The sequence below is a fragment of the Jatropha curcas genome, chromosome 5, assembly GCF_041381405.1.
Source record: "Jatropha curcas cultivar XTBG-Jc1 chromosome 5, XTBG_Jcur_1.0, whole genome shotgun sequence".
Taxonomy (NCBI): Eukaryota; Viridiplantae; Streptophyta; class Magnoliopsida; order Malpighiales; family Euphorbiaceae; genus Jatropha; species Jatropha curcas.
In genome coordinates, this window is record NC_143155.1 from 28914128 (window position 1) to 28932466 (window position 18339).

Here is an 18339-nt window from a genome sequence, read left to right on the forward strand (position 1 = left end):
CAGTTTGAGGGTTGGATGAAGCCAATTTAATTTTTAATTATGAAACTCAAATAAATAAATAAACAATACATGTGTGTGTGTATATATATATATATATATATATATAAGGAGATGAGTTTGCTTTTATATGGAAACCAAATGTAAACCTCTGAAAATATCAAGTATGAGGAGGGCAATAATTATTTAGAACGATTATAAGAAGATAAGGTGTAATGACATCAATTGTAAGAAGATAAGTTATTTCATATTTTTAAATAATGTGTTTATAATAATAATATCTATGAATTACATCTCATCAAGATAATTCATTAAATTAAATTAAAATAAAATTTAATTAAAATACAAATAACTCAAACCATAAAATAAGAAATACTTAATTTATACTAGCAGCTAGGTTGTACGGACACACGACACAATATACGAAATGTACAGGATATGATAATAAATAAATAATCATTTATAATAAATAAAAATAAAAAAATATTTAATTTTTTATTTTAATATAATTAGTTTAAATTAAAATTAAATTAAAATGCATATAACCCAAACTATAAAATTAAAAATATTTAATTTTTTATTTTAATAATTATCTTGCGGTATAAGGTAATCTTATATACCAAAAGTTAGGTTGCACAGACACGAGACACAAAATACGAGAACATACAAAATATGATAATAAATAAACAATCATTTATAATAAATAATAAATAAAAATAAAAATTTTTTATTTTGATATAATTAGTTAAATTCTCAAAATTATTATTACCGTTGAAAAATCTATATCTATCTATATCATATATAAAAGTATGATAGTTTGTTTTATATGGAAGCCAGGTATAAATAACATAGTTTACCACGTGACATTATTTTGGATTATAGAACAACGGATGTTAGAATATACACAATTTAACACAAATGTAAGAATTGTAAGAAGATCAATTGTTTTATATTTTCAGATAATCCCTCTATTAAGATAATATCTATAAAAAAGATTGTTTCTAGTATTTAATTTAATATATTAATACAAATTTATTTCTTCTTACAAAACAATTAATAAGTAATTCACCCGCTTAAAAAGAGTGTGAATAAATAATATATAAGCAATTTAAAAAAATATAAATTGTAGCGTACAAGATGCGATAATTTTTAAAAAAGTAGGACATCCACACGCTTATGACACACTACACTAAATAAGTAATACATTAATATTCAAATAAATAAACAATAAATTATAGACATAAAATAACAAAAAAATTAATTTCTTATTTCAATGACATAAAAAAAATTAAAAATACTTCATTTTTTATTGGTAACAAAAAAATCTTGGTTGATTAGCTTGGTGTATAGAGTAGTCTCATATACCAGAAGCTGAGTTCCACAGAAACGAGATACGAGATACAGAATATACGGGATATAATAATTTTTTAAAAAGGTAGAACATTCACTCGCTTAAAACATATTACACTAAATAAGTAATTCATTAGTATTTCAAACAAATAAATAAATAATCATTTATAATAAACATAAAATTAAAAAATATTAAATTTCTTCTTCAATGACACAAAAGCAAATTAAAAAAAAAAAAAAAAACACTTCATTTTTATTGGTAATAAAAAAAATCTTAGTTGATTAGCTTGATATATGAAATAGACTTATATACTAGGAGTTAAGTTGCATAAACACAGGACATGAGATACAAGAACGTACGAGATACGATAATTTTTAAAAAAGATAGGAAATCCACATGTTTAGGACACAGTATACTAAATAAGTAATATGTTAATATTTCAAATAAATAAATAATTATTTATAATAAATTATAAACATAAAATAAATAAAAATAAAAATTAATTTCTTAGTTCAATGATATCAAAAACAAATTTAAAAAAAAAAAACACTTCATTTGTTATTGGTAATAAAAAAACCTTGATTGATTAGTTTGGTGTATAGAGTAGTTTCATATACCAAGAGTTATGTTGCATGGAAACGAGTTACGACAATTTCTTAAAAAGATAGGACATCCACACGCTTAGTACATAGTACACGAAATAATAAATACATTAATATTTCAAATAAATAAACAATCTTGTAATAAATCATAAATATAAAATAAAAAAATACTTAATTTCTTATTTTAATAATTAAATTCTCAAAATTATTATCACTATTGAAAAATATATTAATAGCGTGTATGCATTTTCTTATGTAGATCATACCATGTATAACTTTTACTATTGTATATCTTATGAAAAGTTTCATACGATACTTGAGAAGACATATCTTAGCATCGCAACTTTTCAGCATATCGCAATGATATAATTTATTATTTTATTATATAATTTTACTATTTTTAAATAATCTTATAAAATACTATTTCATCTTTTAATATTACCTTGTGCATCGTGCGGATTAAAGGGAAAAAAATTATATTTTCAGATAATATCATATAAAAGGAAAAAAAAGTTAATATTAATAAGCAAAAACTATTTTATTTGGAAAATAAGAAAGGAATATAAGGGAAAAGAATTCCTATAATTTCAAAAATAAAAAACTATAAAAATAAATTTATAGAGAAAAATTAATTTTATTTTTCTTTTATATAAAAAAAGTAACAAAAAATTTTCTAAAAAAAAATTTAGTCCCTTCTTTTTTTTTTTTTGATTATACATTAATAGAAAAAAGATACAAAAATAAATTAAAAAAAATACTTCATCATGCGATACAAGAATGTAGCAATACGACAATTTTAAAAAAGTAGGAGATTCACACGTTGAGACACTCTATACTAAATAAATATTATATATTAGTATTTCAAATAAATAAACAATCATTTATAATAAATCATAAACATAAAATAAAAAACCTAATTTCTTTTTTCAATATAAATTATTAAATTCTCAGAATTATTATCAGTATTAAAGAATACATTAATAACGTACGTGTATTTTTTGACACAGGTCATAATAGGGGTGTCAAAATGGGTCACTACATGTGAACACAATTCGCATAACACACGAAATAAATGGGTTAAAGTTGAGGTTAAACGAGTTCATGTCATAAACGAGTCACCTATTTATGACACGAATATAAACGTGTTGTGTCGCGGGTTTTGCTAGTGACCCATTTATTTAAGAGTAAAAAGGTAATTTTAGTGTTAGGTATAAACAGTCTAACTAAAACCTATTTAAATTTTATTGTTGTATTACTTTTTTATTTTAATTATAAATCTTGAAGAATTAATATATTTTACGTGTGAAAATTTATTTTTAAATATGATTATAGTTAAATAGCTCAAAAATTAAAAAAACTATAAGTAGGTTAAGTGAGTTATATATAGGTCAATATATCCACTTAACCTATTTATGTTATTAAGAGGATTATATGAATTGTATATGGGTCAACACGATCTACTTAACCTGTTTATGATATTAAGCGAGTTAAACATGCTGTGTTCGTGTCAATCTTCTATTTTTTGTGTTGCATTTGTATTGAAGTTATAAAAAATTATTTCATCGTTAAATATTTTTCCGCATGCGCGTGGCTTCTAATACTAGTTATATTATATTTTATGTCATTATTGGAATCGGCTTCCAGATCCCCAGTAGTTATTTATTTGTTTGTTTATTTTTATCAAATTCTAGCTATAGCATCATAGATTATTTATTTCTTTATTTTTTCTGACAAGAGTTTATATTATACTACTCTTTTATTTTTATGTTTTTTTTATATTTATCCCATTATCATTTAAGTAATTTATTTTTTTCTGATCCACCATACCATTTCTAATTATTGAATTATGTAAGTGAATGAAATCTATACCTCCACATAAGCCAATGGCCACTCATCAGTAGTTGTTGCTATAATGAATCTTGTTTTCATTTTAGCCAAGGTCCCTCACATGCACAGCAAATATGGACGTGGGTCCAAAAACAAGCGCAAGATTCTTCCAATTTTACTATATTTGACTTATAGATTCTTCTATTTTTCACTTTAGCCCTCCATTTTGCTTCTATTCACATACACCCCCAAAGTAAAATATTAGCCAATGAGAACGATATGAGTGGAGGACGCGTACTATGCAACTAACGGAGTATAAAGAACAAGTACAAAATTCCAAAACCTCTCTCTTTTCGTTTTCTTTTCACCGATTGGAATTTCTTCTTCTACAGCTTTCTCCCTCGCTCTTTCTCTCTCTCAAATTAGGGTTTATGCTTTTTTGACGGCCACTTTCCGACTAAATTTCGATCGATGCTCTTGCTCGTATTACCGGTATTGTTAACTTTGATCCTTTGCCGGAATTTGTTTTGTTTAGCTGTACAAAGTTTACCTCTGTTTTCTATTATTCTTTTTCCAAATTCTTTTCCGTCTTAAATGTTCTATTTGATATCTGGAATTGTTTGTAATTAACTTATCGAGCGCCAAATTTCACGAGGGTGATTGTTGCTTGAGCTCGCCATTGCTAATTCTGTTGGCTTATGTTATCTTAACCGGTTCAGTTATTATTGGTGAATTGAGATCGTTATCTGAGTAAATATTTTTATTTACTTTCCTTTAATGGAGGAAAATGATTCCTACGAACTAACTCCAGCTAGATTAAGTTTTAGTTGCATTGAGTTGAGTCCTTGTTTTATTTTGCCAAAATTGGGAACATTTGTTTCTGTGTCTTTACTTTCCAATTTTAGTCTCGTTTCTAGGTGGATTTTATGCATTGCTTATTCAAAACTATGGTATTTTTTATGGTTTTCCAAATGTTTTAATTAACTTTATAGCATTTTGACTGCCCTTTAATTCCAGAGAACCAATAAGTATGCACCAAAAGCTGGTGACATCCACTGAATAAGATAAACAATTGCAGGGGATGGGAGGTTGCTGTTGTTCTTCCAGGAAACCTCATCTACATGGAACACCTGTGTATTACTACGTCAGTAAAATCTTTGCCTTCTCTGTATATGCCTCTGGTGCCAAGCTTATATTTGTTTCGATTTTGTAATAGAATAAAGAACTAGTTAAAATTTATAAACTAGTATAACTCTTAGGATGTCTGGTTTTGGAGATTACATTAGTGGAAAAGTATTATGCGAGATAACATTGCTTTATTTCCTCTGCTCCAGACACATATATCCTTTAGTTTAGATGGTGGAGTAATCTTAAACTCTACTATCGAATCAGCCTCTCTTAGCCTGAGAAAAGAAAGGTGAAAAGCAGTCACATTTTAGCTCTAAATGATCGTCACCCGGATTGGAACTTTTTTTTTTTTTTTTATAAGCACTTATTTTTAAGTTTTCTGTAATTCTGAGACAGCTATATCAAAGAATATAGGGGATGAAACATTGTAGTTTGGTTTATATGAAAAACATATATGTTCATCTGAAACTATAACTTTCTATTTTTTCGTGCCCTTGCAACATGTATACGTCATCAGGAAGTAACTTGTAGTGAGTGGGAAAGAAGCCACTATGTCCTCTACTGCTTTTTCCCCTCTTCTTTCTTTCCCTTGCTTATATCTCTATATCATGATGATTGATGGGTGTGAATTGAAATCCTCTTATAAGTGGATATAGAAGTTCTTTTTGAGACTTGAGTTAAGAATGCTTAATTTTGTCAAAGTGGAATTGTGTGGCCTGATGTAATATGGTGAGATGTAGTAGATGAGAATCCTTTGGGCAACAAAAATATTATTCTTGAAAATTTCAATACACGTTTCTGCAGTGTCCCCCAGCTTTGGAAGAGCATGAGTCCTTAACAACTCACAATGGCGCAGCCTCTGCATTCACTGCAGGTCTCCTAGCTGAATTGAATCTGAATACATCAACACCTGATACTTTCCGGCCCCCTCCTGCACCTTTGCCATATGATCTGGTGTTGGGATGTCGAAGATCTTCAGATTCTGAATCTGTTAGAGAAACAGTTAGTGGTGGTAGTTTTGAAACTTTAGCAACGTGTGAGGATCTTGAGGAGCCAGACTGCAAAACTCTAGAAAGTTCATTACCTGTCTCACCAAAGAAGACAGAAATAGCAGAATTAGATGAAGCTATTGTTTTGACAACAGAAGAAGAGGATGCTTGTCCCATTTGTCTTGAAGGTGGGATAGTGTCATTGTCTTGGGAGATGAATTCTGTAATGATTCTGATTGTGCACAACCCTTTCCCTGACTGTTTCTGCATTGAATTTATATTTTAGTATCTCAGAAATATTCATCAAACGTCTGTTCGTACTTGCAGAATATGACACACAGAATCCAAAATTTGTCACCAAATGTGAACACCATTTTCACCTATCATGCATTCTGGAGTGGATGGAAAGGAGCGACACCTGTCCTATATGTGATCAGGTTTGTCCTTAGGAAATGACTCTATTCTGCAGACAGCTAGTTGGTGAATTTTTATAAAAAATGAAATCACTCTCATATCTTAGCTTTCCTCATATTGATCATAACCCTAGTCCATATCAAGTTCCACTTCTTTTTCTTCTATTTCTTTCTTTTTTTGATGAATCACTTTTGTTATTGGGGGGGTGGCTTGTTTCATGAAAGTTGGAATTAATAAATTAAGGGGAATAAAAGGGAAAAGGATCTTGCTTTCTTTTACTTTCTTTTTGGCTCACCATCTCGAGTATATTTATTTGATGCCATTTAAATTTTTTAAGGTAAATTTGGCATGTTCTAGTCGTAAAATTCCAAAAGAGCTGAACAATAGTTTCAAATTGTTTTTTACAACAAAGCAATAAACAAGTGTGCTTCCTGAGAAAACAGTTTTTAACCTCAGTTCCGACCTATATATAGTGGTAATTGGTAATGATGAATATATCTTTTATGAGCTGTTGGTTTTCATGCATCCAGATTACTTTGTTCTAAGCTGGTGGTATACTTACACTTTGCTTCTTAATTGTTACAGGAAATGGTGTTTGACCGCACCTTCAATTAATAGCTAGTTAATTATTTCCTAGGTTGAAATTTTATTAGTGTTCTATTGAAAGCTGGCCAACTTAGTGGGGCTTCAACTGCATGTAATTTCTGTCTTACGACTGGTCAGCTGAGTGCCCACTGCCACATTTTAAGTTTGGTCTTGGTTGGTTTGAAAGGTTCATAATATCAGTGTTTCATGAAGATTTACTTGTGGGAAAGCCAATGGTAAACAGGTTGCCTGTTCATAGCCGTATTCCCTTTTGTTAATTCCTTGGTGGTTAGTTTTCAATTGACCCTGCAGATATCATCAGAAGTTGTACGCACAGTGCTTGACGAAGGAAGAAAACCAAGTGGTCGATTCTGCCTTCCATGTTTCGTTAATGGACTTCTCTTGTTTTGTTTGTTGTATGCTTCCAATATTTTGATTTTTCTTTTCTTTTCTTTTGTTGGTGCTGGTTCTGTAAATTAATCTATTAGTTTTTGTTTCTTCTCACTATCCATTTAGGATTGGGAACCCGATTAGTGTATGGAAAGTGTAATGATCAATGGAAAGATATACCGTGTTTATATGAATTTAAACTGATACAACATTAAATTATGTGTATTAGAGAATTTTTCTGAGAGGTTATTGTTTCAATTTAAAGACATAAGGACCAAAAAAAAAAAAAACCCAACGACATTTTTCTAATTTTTATGTATCTTTATTTGGTAGGAAAAACATGCAATCAAAGACAAACCCATATTGACACGATAAAAAAAATTTCAAGAAAGAATTTCATAGCGATCTGTCTAATGAAATTGATTAGGCCAGGTTTGAAAGTTATGTTTTTAGCTGAAAATCGAAGTGACTGGCTGCAATACAAAGAATAGAATTCACAATTTAGTAGCCGAAAACTCATATTGACAAATTGTATTAGTGTAGCATTAGGTGGTCAGTGGAGGAATGGAAGGCAAAGGTCAAACTAGGGACTACGTTGTTGACTTTTGAACCCCTTTCACTGGTATGGTTTTTGACACGTCTCCGTGCCTTTTTTTTTTTTATTTTTTGAAATGACCCGTCTCCGTGCCTTAATAGGCGATCAATGGCATGGTAATATGCATATTATTTTTGTTTAATTACGGTTTACAATTATTAAAATTTTACTGCTATTATTATATTATTATTCATTTAAAAATACTTTTATTGAAAAGAGATAACCTCGTGAGTGGACTTTCGTGCACTTGTCTGCCACGACGTCACTTTCTTCAATGGCCCTTTTCTACCTTTCACCCTATGATTTTACCTAAATAACCCTCATCCAATTTTTTATTAATGATGTCTTAATAATAACACATCATATGATTGTTTTAGTTATTTTGTCGGTCACCCAAAAAAAAAAAGTTTTACCTATATCTTTTTTTTTTTATTTTTTATGAAGCTATCTAGTTTTTTTATTAAATTTTTTACTCTTGTTGCATTATACATAGGTGTAGTTTCGCTTTCACGTGAATTAAGAAAAATTAATTATTATAAATAAGTAGTTAAATTATATTTTTTATTTAGATTTTTTTTAAATATCACTCTATATTAAATTGTGCACATATAATTGAAAATATACATAACATAAATTATTTTTTAAAAAGAAAATAGTTCTACATTTTACTTTAGGACAAATCAAAAAGAAAAATAAATCTATATAGGTAGGGAGTATTAGATTATAATAAAATATCAATTTTACCCTTTAATACGATATAAAAGTTAAGATCTCACTAATGTAATACACCGTAAGAACCTACAAAGAAATCTTAAACGATGATGCAATCTAATAATCTAAGCAATTAAGTAGAATCAATCTTTTAAGATCATATCAAAGATATTGCTAAAAGTAAAGACTTCAATGAATTGGCACTTAAACTCGGAGGACATTTCTGTAATATCACCAAATACTTCCTTATGACTTTTATGACCTTTTTGTCCTTGTATGTTTCCTCCAAAGGCAGCTTTTTCAGATAATCTATACAAAATCGAAATCTCCATACTTTCTCATTCTCTCTCTCTCTTTCTCTCTCGCAAAAGTTGAATTGAAAAGCGAATTGCAGGGGACTTCACTGAAACCATCTGTAGATTCCGCCATGTCCTCTTACAGTTGAAAGATGCTTTCTTTTTCCTCTTTAAATTTCTCGGGCAAAGGCGGAAAAAAGATTACGCGCTGATTGAACTCAATGAAATGTCACCGGACTCACCGTCACCAATCTTCACTTCCTTTGTTACTTTCATGACTTCTGTTTCTATCTTTCTTTTCTTTCTGTTAGTAACCTCTAATGCTCTGTTTGTTACCAAATTTGAAATGAATGGCAGCTTCTCCATCCCCAAATCAACACCAAATCTTAGTGACAGACTGCCTAACTCCTCAAATTTCGCTTTCACCGCCCAAAAACTAGCAGATATTAATCGACAGAGAAGAAGCGAGAAATTGGAGTTCAGCAATGTTATACTCAGTGGAAACTCAACAATTTCAAGCGAAAATAGAACTTTCCAACTGGGTTTTTTTAGCCCAAATGACGGTTCGAAGTGGTACTTAGGCATTTGGTACACTTCTACTCCCAATCCGACTTATGTTTGGGTAGCGAATCGGGAAACACCCATTTCCAATCTCGCCTCTTCCACTTTACTAATCACCGATGCGGGCAAGCTAGTAATAATGGAGTTGCCAAATTTAGTCATTTGGCAGAGCACAAACACAGAGACAGCAACTGGGTTTCGCTTTCTAGACAATGGAAATCTGATTCTGTTATCGGCGACGAGGTCATTGTTATGGCAAAGCTTCGATTATCCGACCGACACGTGGCTACCCGGCATGAACCTCACCAGAGACCAATCTTTGGTCTCTTGGCGGAGCTTGTCCGACCCATCCCCTGGTTTATACTCTCTCAGGCTAAACCCACGGGGTTACAACGAATTCGAGCTGGTATATAACAAAAGTGTTAAGTATTGGAATACAGGTAATTGGACCGGTACGGCATTTGCCGATGTACCCCAAATGACAATACCGTACATATACAGATTCCACTTCGCTGATCCTTTTACTCCGGCCGCGTCGTTTTGGTACACGGAAACAGCATTAGATAGAGCGTTGCCGCCGACGCGATTTCAAGTGGATGTCGACGGGCAGTTGAAACAGTACACGTGGTCGTCGCAGGTCGAGAGTTGGAACATGTTCTGGTCACAGCCGGAGAATAAGTGTAAAGTTTATAGATTGTGTGGAGATTTTGGATTTTGCATAAGCACCTACGGAGCGCCAAAACCTTGCATTTGTCTTTCAGGGTTTAAGCCTGTTAGCGATTACGGTTGGGAATTTGAGGATTATTCTGGCGGTTGTGGAAGGGAAGGTGGGGATTTTTGTGAAGAGACCGATGGGTTTAAGGATGTTGGGGTTGTGGAGTTTGAAGGAGCAAGTACCATGTCGTTTCAAGGGAGTAGGAGCGCCTGCGAAAGGTCTTGCTTGGGTAATTGTTCGTGTATCGGTTTGGTCCATGACGAGAGGACTAATTTATGCAAGAATATATATGGTTCTTTATTCAATTTGAGGAATCTGAGCTCGGAAAGCACTGATCAAGATATGCTGTTTGTTAGGGTTCCAAAAGAAGGAACTACGAAGAAGAATGAGTCAAATTTTGTGCTTTTAATTGGTAGCATTCTCGGTTCCATTGCCCTTTTTGGGTTAGCCATTGCAATTTTGCTGATTCTACAGATGAGAAGAAGGAAGAAGGGTAAAGGAGAAAACGGTGGTGGCTTTCCAATTTTTAATTTGAAGGTTTTTTCTTACAAAGAACTGTATGCAGCAACTAGAGGTTTCTCAAATAAACTCGGGCATGGTGGATTTGGTGCAGTGTTTCAAGGTGAGTTGTTGGATTCTACTCTTGTTGCTGTGAAACGCCTTGAAAGGCCGGGGAGCGGAGAGAAAGAGTTCAGAGCAGAGGTATGTACCATCGGGAGCATTCAACATGTTAATCTTGTTAGACTTAGAGGGTTTTGTTCAGAGAATTATCATAGGCTTTTAGTTTATGATTACATGCCAAATGGTTCTTTGAGTGTATATTTACGCCAGGACGGTCCTAATATTAGTTGGGATGTTAGATTTCGTATAGCAATTGGAACTGCTAGAGGCATTGCATATTTACACGAGGAATGTAGAGATTGCATTATCCATTGTGACATCAAACCGGATAACATCCTTTTGGATAGTGATTATACGGCTAAGGTATCGGATTTTGGCCTAGCAAAGCTTGTTGGTCGGGATTTTAGTCGAGTATTAGCCACCATGAGGGGTACCTGGGGCTATGTTGCACCAGAATGGATATCTGGAGTGGCTATTACTACAAAAGCTGATGTTTATAGTTATGGAATGACATTGTTGGAATTGATTGGAGGCCGCAGAAATGTGGAGGCACCACCCTCTGCTGATGGGGATAAAGAAGGCGAAAAGAGGGAGAAATGGTTTTTCCCTCCATACGCTGCGCAACAAATAATTGAAGGCAATATAGCAGCAGTAATAGACTACAGGCTTGGCAATGCATATAAAATTGAGGAGGCTGAGCGCGTTGCATTAGTAGCAATTTGGTGTATACAAGATAATGAAGACATGAGGCCTACAATGGGCACGGTTGTGAAGATGCTAGAAGGAGTAGTGGAAGTGCCATCTCCTCCAGCACCCAAATTGTTACAAGCACTGATTTCCGGCGAGTCTTACCATGGGATTCACGTAGATTCCAGCAGTGGAGCACCTGTAAGTGGTGATTGTTCTGGTGATTATACGGGGGTATCTAGTTGTGGTTCACAAGCATCTCCTGCTAATCCTTCCTTCCCTGTTAAGGGAAATGCTAATGTTTAACTATAGATTATAAGAACATGACTGACCAAAGCTAATTTGCTACGCAGATCAGTTGCTTATGTTTTTGGATTTTTTTTTTTTTCTTTTTTGATGAATTGTAGAATACCACCATGTGTGTAAAGTGAGTTGCTGTTGTAGGAAAGTTTTGGCTCAATCATGCATGTCCCTTAAAATGATTATTAACCTATGTACGATTGAGGGCCCAGATTCACCATTCTCATCATCACAATCAAGTAGAAATTATGGAACTGCTTGAAGAGTTCGAAGCTGCAATTTATTAATTAAGGAGTCAATCAAGGGCTTGCCCATCATTTTCAATTTGGAAATTATGCAATTGGTTAGGTTTGTAGTTGATATTCAACTTCATTTTCTATTTTCTTTTAATGGGTTGGTTGGAAGATGATCGTGCTATCACTTTTCACTGGGTCCTATTCTCTGTGTCAAAGTATATAACTACACCCACTTTCATCTATTTTGGAATTTTAGCTTTATCGTATCATATAATGTATCAATAAAGTCCATGCCAATTTTGACAGCCTCTTTTTCATTTTTTTTTTTTATATTATTTCTGACAGCCATTTGTGTTGCCAATGTGGTATGTTTTTTTAGTTGTGTGTTAGCTATTTTATTAGCAAGCATATGTTATCTATTAGCTAGTTGTTTAAATTGAAAGTATTTTGTAAACTGATAATTAAAAGTATTATGTAAAAACTGTTTAATTTAAAATAATAAAAATAAAATAAAATTAGCTGTTTGATTGGCTGAATTTAGAAAACAATGGATATGATTTAAAAAAAAAAATATTATGTGAAATGCCTAGTGTGAGAATACTCTAAAAGCTATTATAATTAGCTTACAAACTGTTGCGGGGCAGCGCACGATGTGCAACATTTTACATGGAATCACCAATATGCTATACTTCGTCTGGTTATAATAATAATCAATCAATCTATTTTAACTTCTATGAGGGCTTTATAAGGCCCATATATGAGAGCCCTGGCCCGTAAAAGAAAACGCTCTGAGTACGGAGTAGCTGTTGAAAAATAACAGAAACCAAGAGACTCAGTCAACCAAACCATCCCTCTCTTTCTCTCAATATATATATATAGGTGTAGCCACCCATATGTGCAATGCGTTTTTTCCATGGCTATCCTCATTTATAGCTACCAAAGTTGCAGCCACCCATATGTGCAATGTGTTTTTCTCATCGAAAACAAGAAAGAGGAACAATTTTGAATTTTTCTTATGCTCAAAAAAACAATCAAAAACTTAAACAAATAAAATTGCGTTTGATTAAAAGAAAGCAAAGATTGCGAATAATAAAGAAAATGACTCAAACAAAGCAGAGGAGAGCAGTAGTTCATCCTCTGCTAGATCCTCTCCAAGGCAAAAATCTGCAACCCACACCACAACCCCATTCATCGATGGCATTATACAGAGCGATATTCCTGTCACGGATTACATCTCCATTTTTGAAACCACTGATCTCCATCATGCACCTCCTACATTGCTCAACGATGAACAAGGAGACTATCCTCCGATTCAATGCTTTGAGGATGCAAAATATATTTGCATTTTGGAGTCTTCCAAATTATGGTCTATTGCAGCTCCGATAGCGTTTAACATCCTGTGCAATTACGGAGTTAATTCGTTTACAAATATCTTCGTGGGTCATATCGGAGATATTGAGCTATCTGCAGTTGCAATTTCTCTATCGGTCATCGCAAACTTCTCGTTTGGCTTCTTGGTTTGCTTCTGCCCTACTCTTGATATCATCTGTATTCATTTTTCAATTTCTTTTCTTTATTATTCTGTTTCGAATTTTAGCTGGATACTAATGCAAACTATTTAATTTTGGTCGATGCAGTTTGGTATGGGAAGCGCATTGGAGACATTATGTGGTCAAGCATTTGGAGCAGGGCAAATATATTTACTTGGAGTATATATGCAACGGTCATGGATAATCTTATTTGTTGCTTGTTTCTTTCTATTGCCGCTTTATGTATATGCAACTCCAATTCTAAAGCTACTTGGAATAGAAACAGATATTGCAGAACTTGCAGGCCGATTTACAATTCAAGTTATACCTCAAATGTTTTCTCTAGCCGTAAATTTCCCTACGCAAAAATTCTTGCAGTCGCAAAGCAAAGTTGGAGTTTTAGCTTGGATTGGTTTTGCAGCTTTAATTATACATATTGGAATTCTTTATCTCTTCATTATTGTATTCGAATGGGGTTTGGCTGGTGCTGCTGCGGCTTATGATATGTCTGCTTGGGGTATTGCTTTGGCTCAGGTGGTTTATGTTGTTGGTTGGTGTAAGGATGGGTGGAGAGGACTTTCTTGGTTAGCTTTTAAGGATATTTGGGGGTTTGTTAGACTTTCTATAGCTTCAGCTGTTATGATTTGTCTAGAGATTTGGTATTTTATGACTATAATTGTTCTTACTGGGCACCTTGAAGATCCTGTTATTGCTGTTGGCTCACTTTCTATCTGGTTAGAAATCGCTTCATGATATATGTTTTACATTTTCTGTTGCAGTCGTTCATTTATGCATTAATTGTTTAATTGTTTAATTTCTTTTTACAGCATGAACATCAATGGCTGGGAAGGCATGCTGTTTATTGGAATCAATGCTGCAATAAGGTATATATAAAGTTCAATAAAATTCATTTTCCGTGAGAACACCAACCATACCACGTGTGTTTGGCTGGGAGATTATTAAACTGCAGCAAGTCTCATGCACTAAAACTCTCTTTCTTACTTATGAATTCCTTTTATCTTGCAGCGTTCGAGTCTCTAATGAGCTTGGATCAGCACATCCTAGAGCTGCAAAATATTCAGTTGTTGTGACGTGCATCGAGTCGCTGCTTATAGGAGTTTTCTTTGCAAGCATTATTCTATTAACTAAAGATGATTTCTCCATCATTTTTACTGATAGCTTAGAGATGAGGAAAGCAGTGGCTAATTTAGCATACCTTCTGGGTATAACAATGATATTAAATAGTGTTCAGCCAGTAATATCAGGTATTAGATTAGCAATTATTACATCCTAATTAACGTTGGATTACCAGAAAAATATATAAAACTCTTTGCCAAAATTGTAGGTGTTGCTGTGGGAGGAGGCTGGCAAGCCTTGGTAGCTTATATAAATTTGTTTTGTTATTACATAGTTGGACTTCCTCTTGGGTTTCTTCTTGGTTATAAAACAAGTTTACATGTACAGGTACAACTCTTCATTTCCAATATTAACTATTTATGCACAACTATTACATCTAATCCAATGGTTTAAAGAAATATTTTACTTATTGAGAATTAATTAATTCTTTTTAGGGAATTTGGATGGGCATGATTTTTGGAACTTCCCTCCAGACACTAATCCTAATTTACATTATCTGTAAAACCAACTGGAGCAAGGAGGTGAGTAGATACTCGATTCTGAACTATTAATTTAATGGGTGGATGTTGTTTATTTGATTTGCTGTTTTCTAACTTCAGGTTGAAGAGGCATCTGAAAGAATGAAAAGATGGAGTGCACAGGATGATGATCCATTACCCACTACTGATACAAATTAAGTTCCAACTTAAATCTCTTCTCTGCATGTATTTAACCATTGATTCCTTGGGCAGATTTTATTCAAACATGTTACTTCTGGCACACATCCAATCAAAGTCTAATTAGAGTGTAAATTCTCATTACCCTTTTTTGTTTTTCCATTTTACCATTTCCTTATTGAGTAAAATTCAGTTCTAGAATGTTACATTTTGAATCATAAATCATAAATCATATCAATATAAGTTTGTCCACAGTTTTTAAAAACGAGTTAAGTTTGTGGTTACTTTTAGGATTTACAGGAAGTGGAGCGCTTTAATGCAAATACATAATGTTCAAACCGACGTCAAGAATCTGATATGTAACCCCCTTTGCTATTTATTATTAAAACATTGCCACCAACTATTTGCAATTGCCTTATGAACCCTGGATTTTAACTTTCAATAATTTCAGTTTCGCCCCATGTGGAAATAGCTTATCACGTGCTATTTCCAATTCGTGATCGCGTCGCCGGACATCTATTATTGTCCGGCTCACTCACCGGCTGTAACGTAAGAGTGAGGATTTCAATTTCGTCCGATCACTTCGTTGGCAAAATGGAATCAAATCTAGTTTCACGAGTTGAGTTCCTACTTCTTTAAATGTTACTATAAATTAAAAAAAAAAAATTAAATAAGTAAAAACTGTTTATTGTTTTTTTTTTAAATAACGTTTATTATTTTTATTTATCTTAAATAGTAAATATAACTATTGTGTATAAATTAAAATCAGTAAAAATATATTCTTTTTTATTTTTCTAGTAAAATAAAAATAAACTAGTCATATATTGTGCAATGGCAAGTTGTGCAATTATATTTTTTAATTAATTTAGATGGGTAATTTTTTTAAAAAAACATTTTGATTTATATATGTGTTACTTTAATTAAAATAATTTACTTATATATTGTGATAAAATGATGGAAAGTGAAATTATATATTTTTAATATTTTTCTAATTTATTATGTTCTATAGTCTTACTTGTGTGTACTAATTGAATTCTAATACCGTTAAAAAAAACTTTAATTCATTTTATAATATAGAGTTTAGATGAATAAGTATTTTGATATACTATTTTATTACGCGCAATGTAAATCTTAAAATGAATAGGAATAAGATTTGAAAAATCTAAAACCTAAAATTTAGGAAATATTATTAAAAAATCTAAAAATTTTATTATTTGAAATAATACTAATGATAGCATTAAATAATATTATTAATTTCATCAATTATTAAAAAATAATAAAATATTTCATTACTTAAAATAACATTATTAATTTAGTTGAGCATTAAAAAGTTAAATTTATAATACTTAAGAAATTAAAGAGTTCCGTTATTTAGAATAACTGGTTGTCTTTCACGTTTCGTGTGCAGATATATAATATTTAAAAATAAAAATGCTATTTTATTATAATTAATAATTACTTTTAAGAATCCATATATCCAATATTATATTTATTGACGTACAAAAAATAAAATAAAAAATAAATTTTTTTATACATTCTTACAAAATGATGAATGTATTTACATATGTATACATAAATCAAGTTTATAATTAAGTTTAAAATTTTTAATTTTTATAGATATTTTAATAGATTTTAAATTAATCTTTTTAAATATCAATTATTAAATTCATTTTGAATAAAGAATCTAAAACATTTTTGAAAATAAATATTTTCAATAATCTTTTTAAATATTTTGAATAAAAAATATTTCATCAAAGTTTATCCGATTTGAAGTAGATTGAGAAATACTATCATCTTCATTCATAAAACATAAACATCAACTTTACCATTAAATATTTCTCCATTTCACATATTAATGACATTAGAAAATGAATTTTAATTTTAATTTCATTAAAAAAATATGATGAAAAATATTTTATTATTTAGGTGGCATTATACTGAACAAAAATAAACACTTAATTTTAGTAACAATAAATAAAATGCTTTTATATAGAACATACGCTAATAGTTATGGAACAATTTATTATACATCACAAAATCACGTCTTAGTAGATCATTGGAAATTGAATAAATTTTGTAATTCCATCGTTATCACCATATTGATCAAATTATCATCAATAAAATATCATAAAAATAGTTTTATATATATTGTTTGCAAAGAATTCATTTCTTATTGTTGAAAGTATGATTAGATTTTCTTTAGATATCTATGCAAATTCGGTAACAGTGGAAAAAGAAAAATAAAGAGAATAAATATTAATGATGTTGTTAATTATTTTAGAAAAAAAGTGAAAATAGTTTAAAATACTAGTGACATTATTAATTTAATTAATTATTTAAAAACTGAAAATATTATTAATAGTAAAAATTAAGGTATCTATTAATTATATTAAAATTAATTTTTAAAAATATAAAAATTATTTTCAACTCAATATATAGGCTAATATTTTGCACATAAGCATCTTAATACTCTAGAATTGTGCCACATAAACTTTTGTGTCTTAGCTTTTATATATTTATATAGATAGATAGATATAGATAGATAGATAAATAGATAGAGATATAGATATTAATAATATTATTAATTTAATTAATTATTAAAAAATAATTTCATGATATTAATTCAACTCAATTAATGCCCAATTAAAAAGAAAATGAAAGGATGAAATAATCAAAAAAAATTAATGTCATTAATTTAGTTAATCATAAAAAAATTGAATTCATAACACTAAATAAATTGAAAGGTTTAGTTATTTAAAATAATATTAATGATATTAAATTTTAACTCAATTTATGTTGAAATAAGCAAATAAAAATTTTAAAATAATAAAAAAATCAATTCATCATGGACATGTCAACTTAGCATGAATGATCAAATATGCCAACTCAAATTTTCTGCTTAAAAAATTATAATTTTCACATTAATGCTTAAAATAGCAAAGCCCTTTTTTTTATCATTGTATTGTGAAATTTTGTTTTCAAAAAATTAATTTCAACCCTATATAAACTGTG

At 30.9% G+C, this 18339-nt stretch overlaps 3 protein-coding genes across 7 annotated transcripts; all 3 read left to right on the top strand.

The window, feature by feature from the left end:
- The first annotated feature begins 4075 nt into the window (after positions 1-4075).
- RHB1A (RING-H2 finger B1A) lies at positions 4076-7477 on the top strand. 5 transcript variants are annotated; one of them, XM_037638308.2, is made up of 5 exons: positions 4077-4269; positions 4770-4921; positions 5710-6117; positions 6222-6331; positions 6894-7477. In XM_037638308.2, exons 2-5 carry the CDS (start codon positions 4859-4861, stop codon positions 6928-6930), a joined length of 618 nt encoding a protein of 205 aa, XP_037494236.1. In that variant the 5' UTR covers positions 4077-4269; positions 4770-4858; the 3' UTR covers positions 6931-7477. The 5 variants fall into 5 exon arrangements, with proteins under 5 accessions (XP_012083351.1, XP_037494236.1, XP_012083348.1 ...); XM_012227958.4 differs by having other exon boundaries at positions 4795-4921; XM_012227957.4 differs by having other exon boundaries at positions 4856-4921.
- Positions 7478-8887: 1410 nt separating this feature from the next.
- RLK4 (receptor-like protein kinase 4) lies at positions 8888-12101 on the top strand. The gene has a single exon (XM_012227963.4). The coding sequence runs from the start codon at positions 9112-9114 to the stop codon at positions 11773-11775; it is 2664 nt and encodes an 887-aa protein (XP_012083353.1). The 5' UTR covers positions 8888-9111; the 3' UTR covers positions 11776-12101.
- A 971-nt stretch (positions 12102-13072) lies between these two features.
- Positions 13073-15686, top strand: LOC105643352 (MATE efflux family protein; the record flags this gene model as incomplete). The annotated part of the gene is made up of 7 exons (XM_037638325.2): positions 13073-13522; positions 13643-14268; positions 14362-14418; positions 14561-14799; positions 14880-14998; positions 15106-15192; positions 15271-15686. Coding segments are annotated over 7 exons (1656 nt in total), but the record flags the coding sequence as incomplete, so codon positions are not given.
- Positions 15687-18339: the final 2653 nt, after the last annotated feature.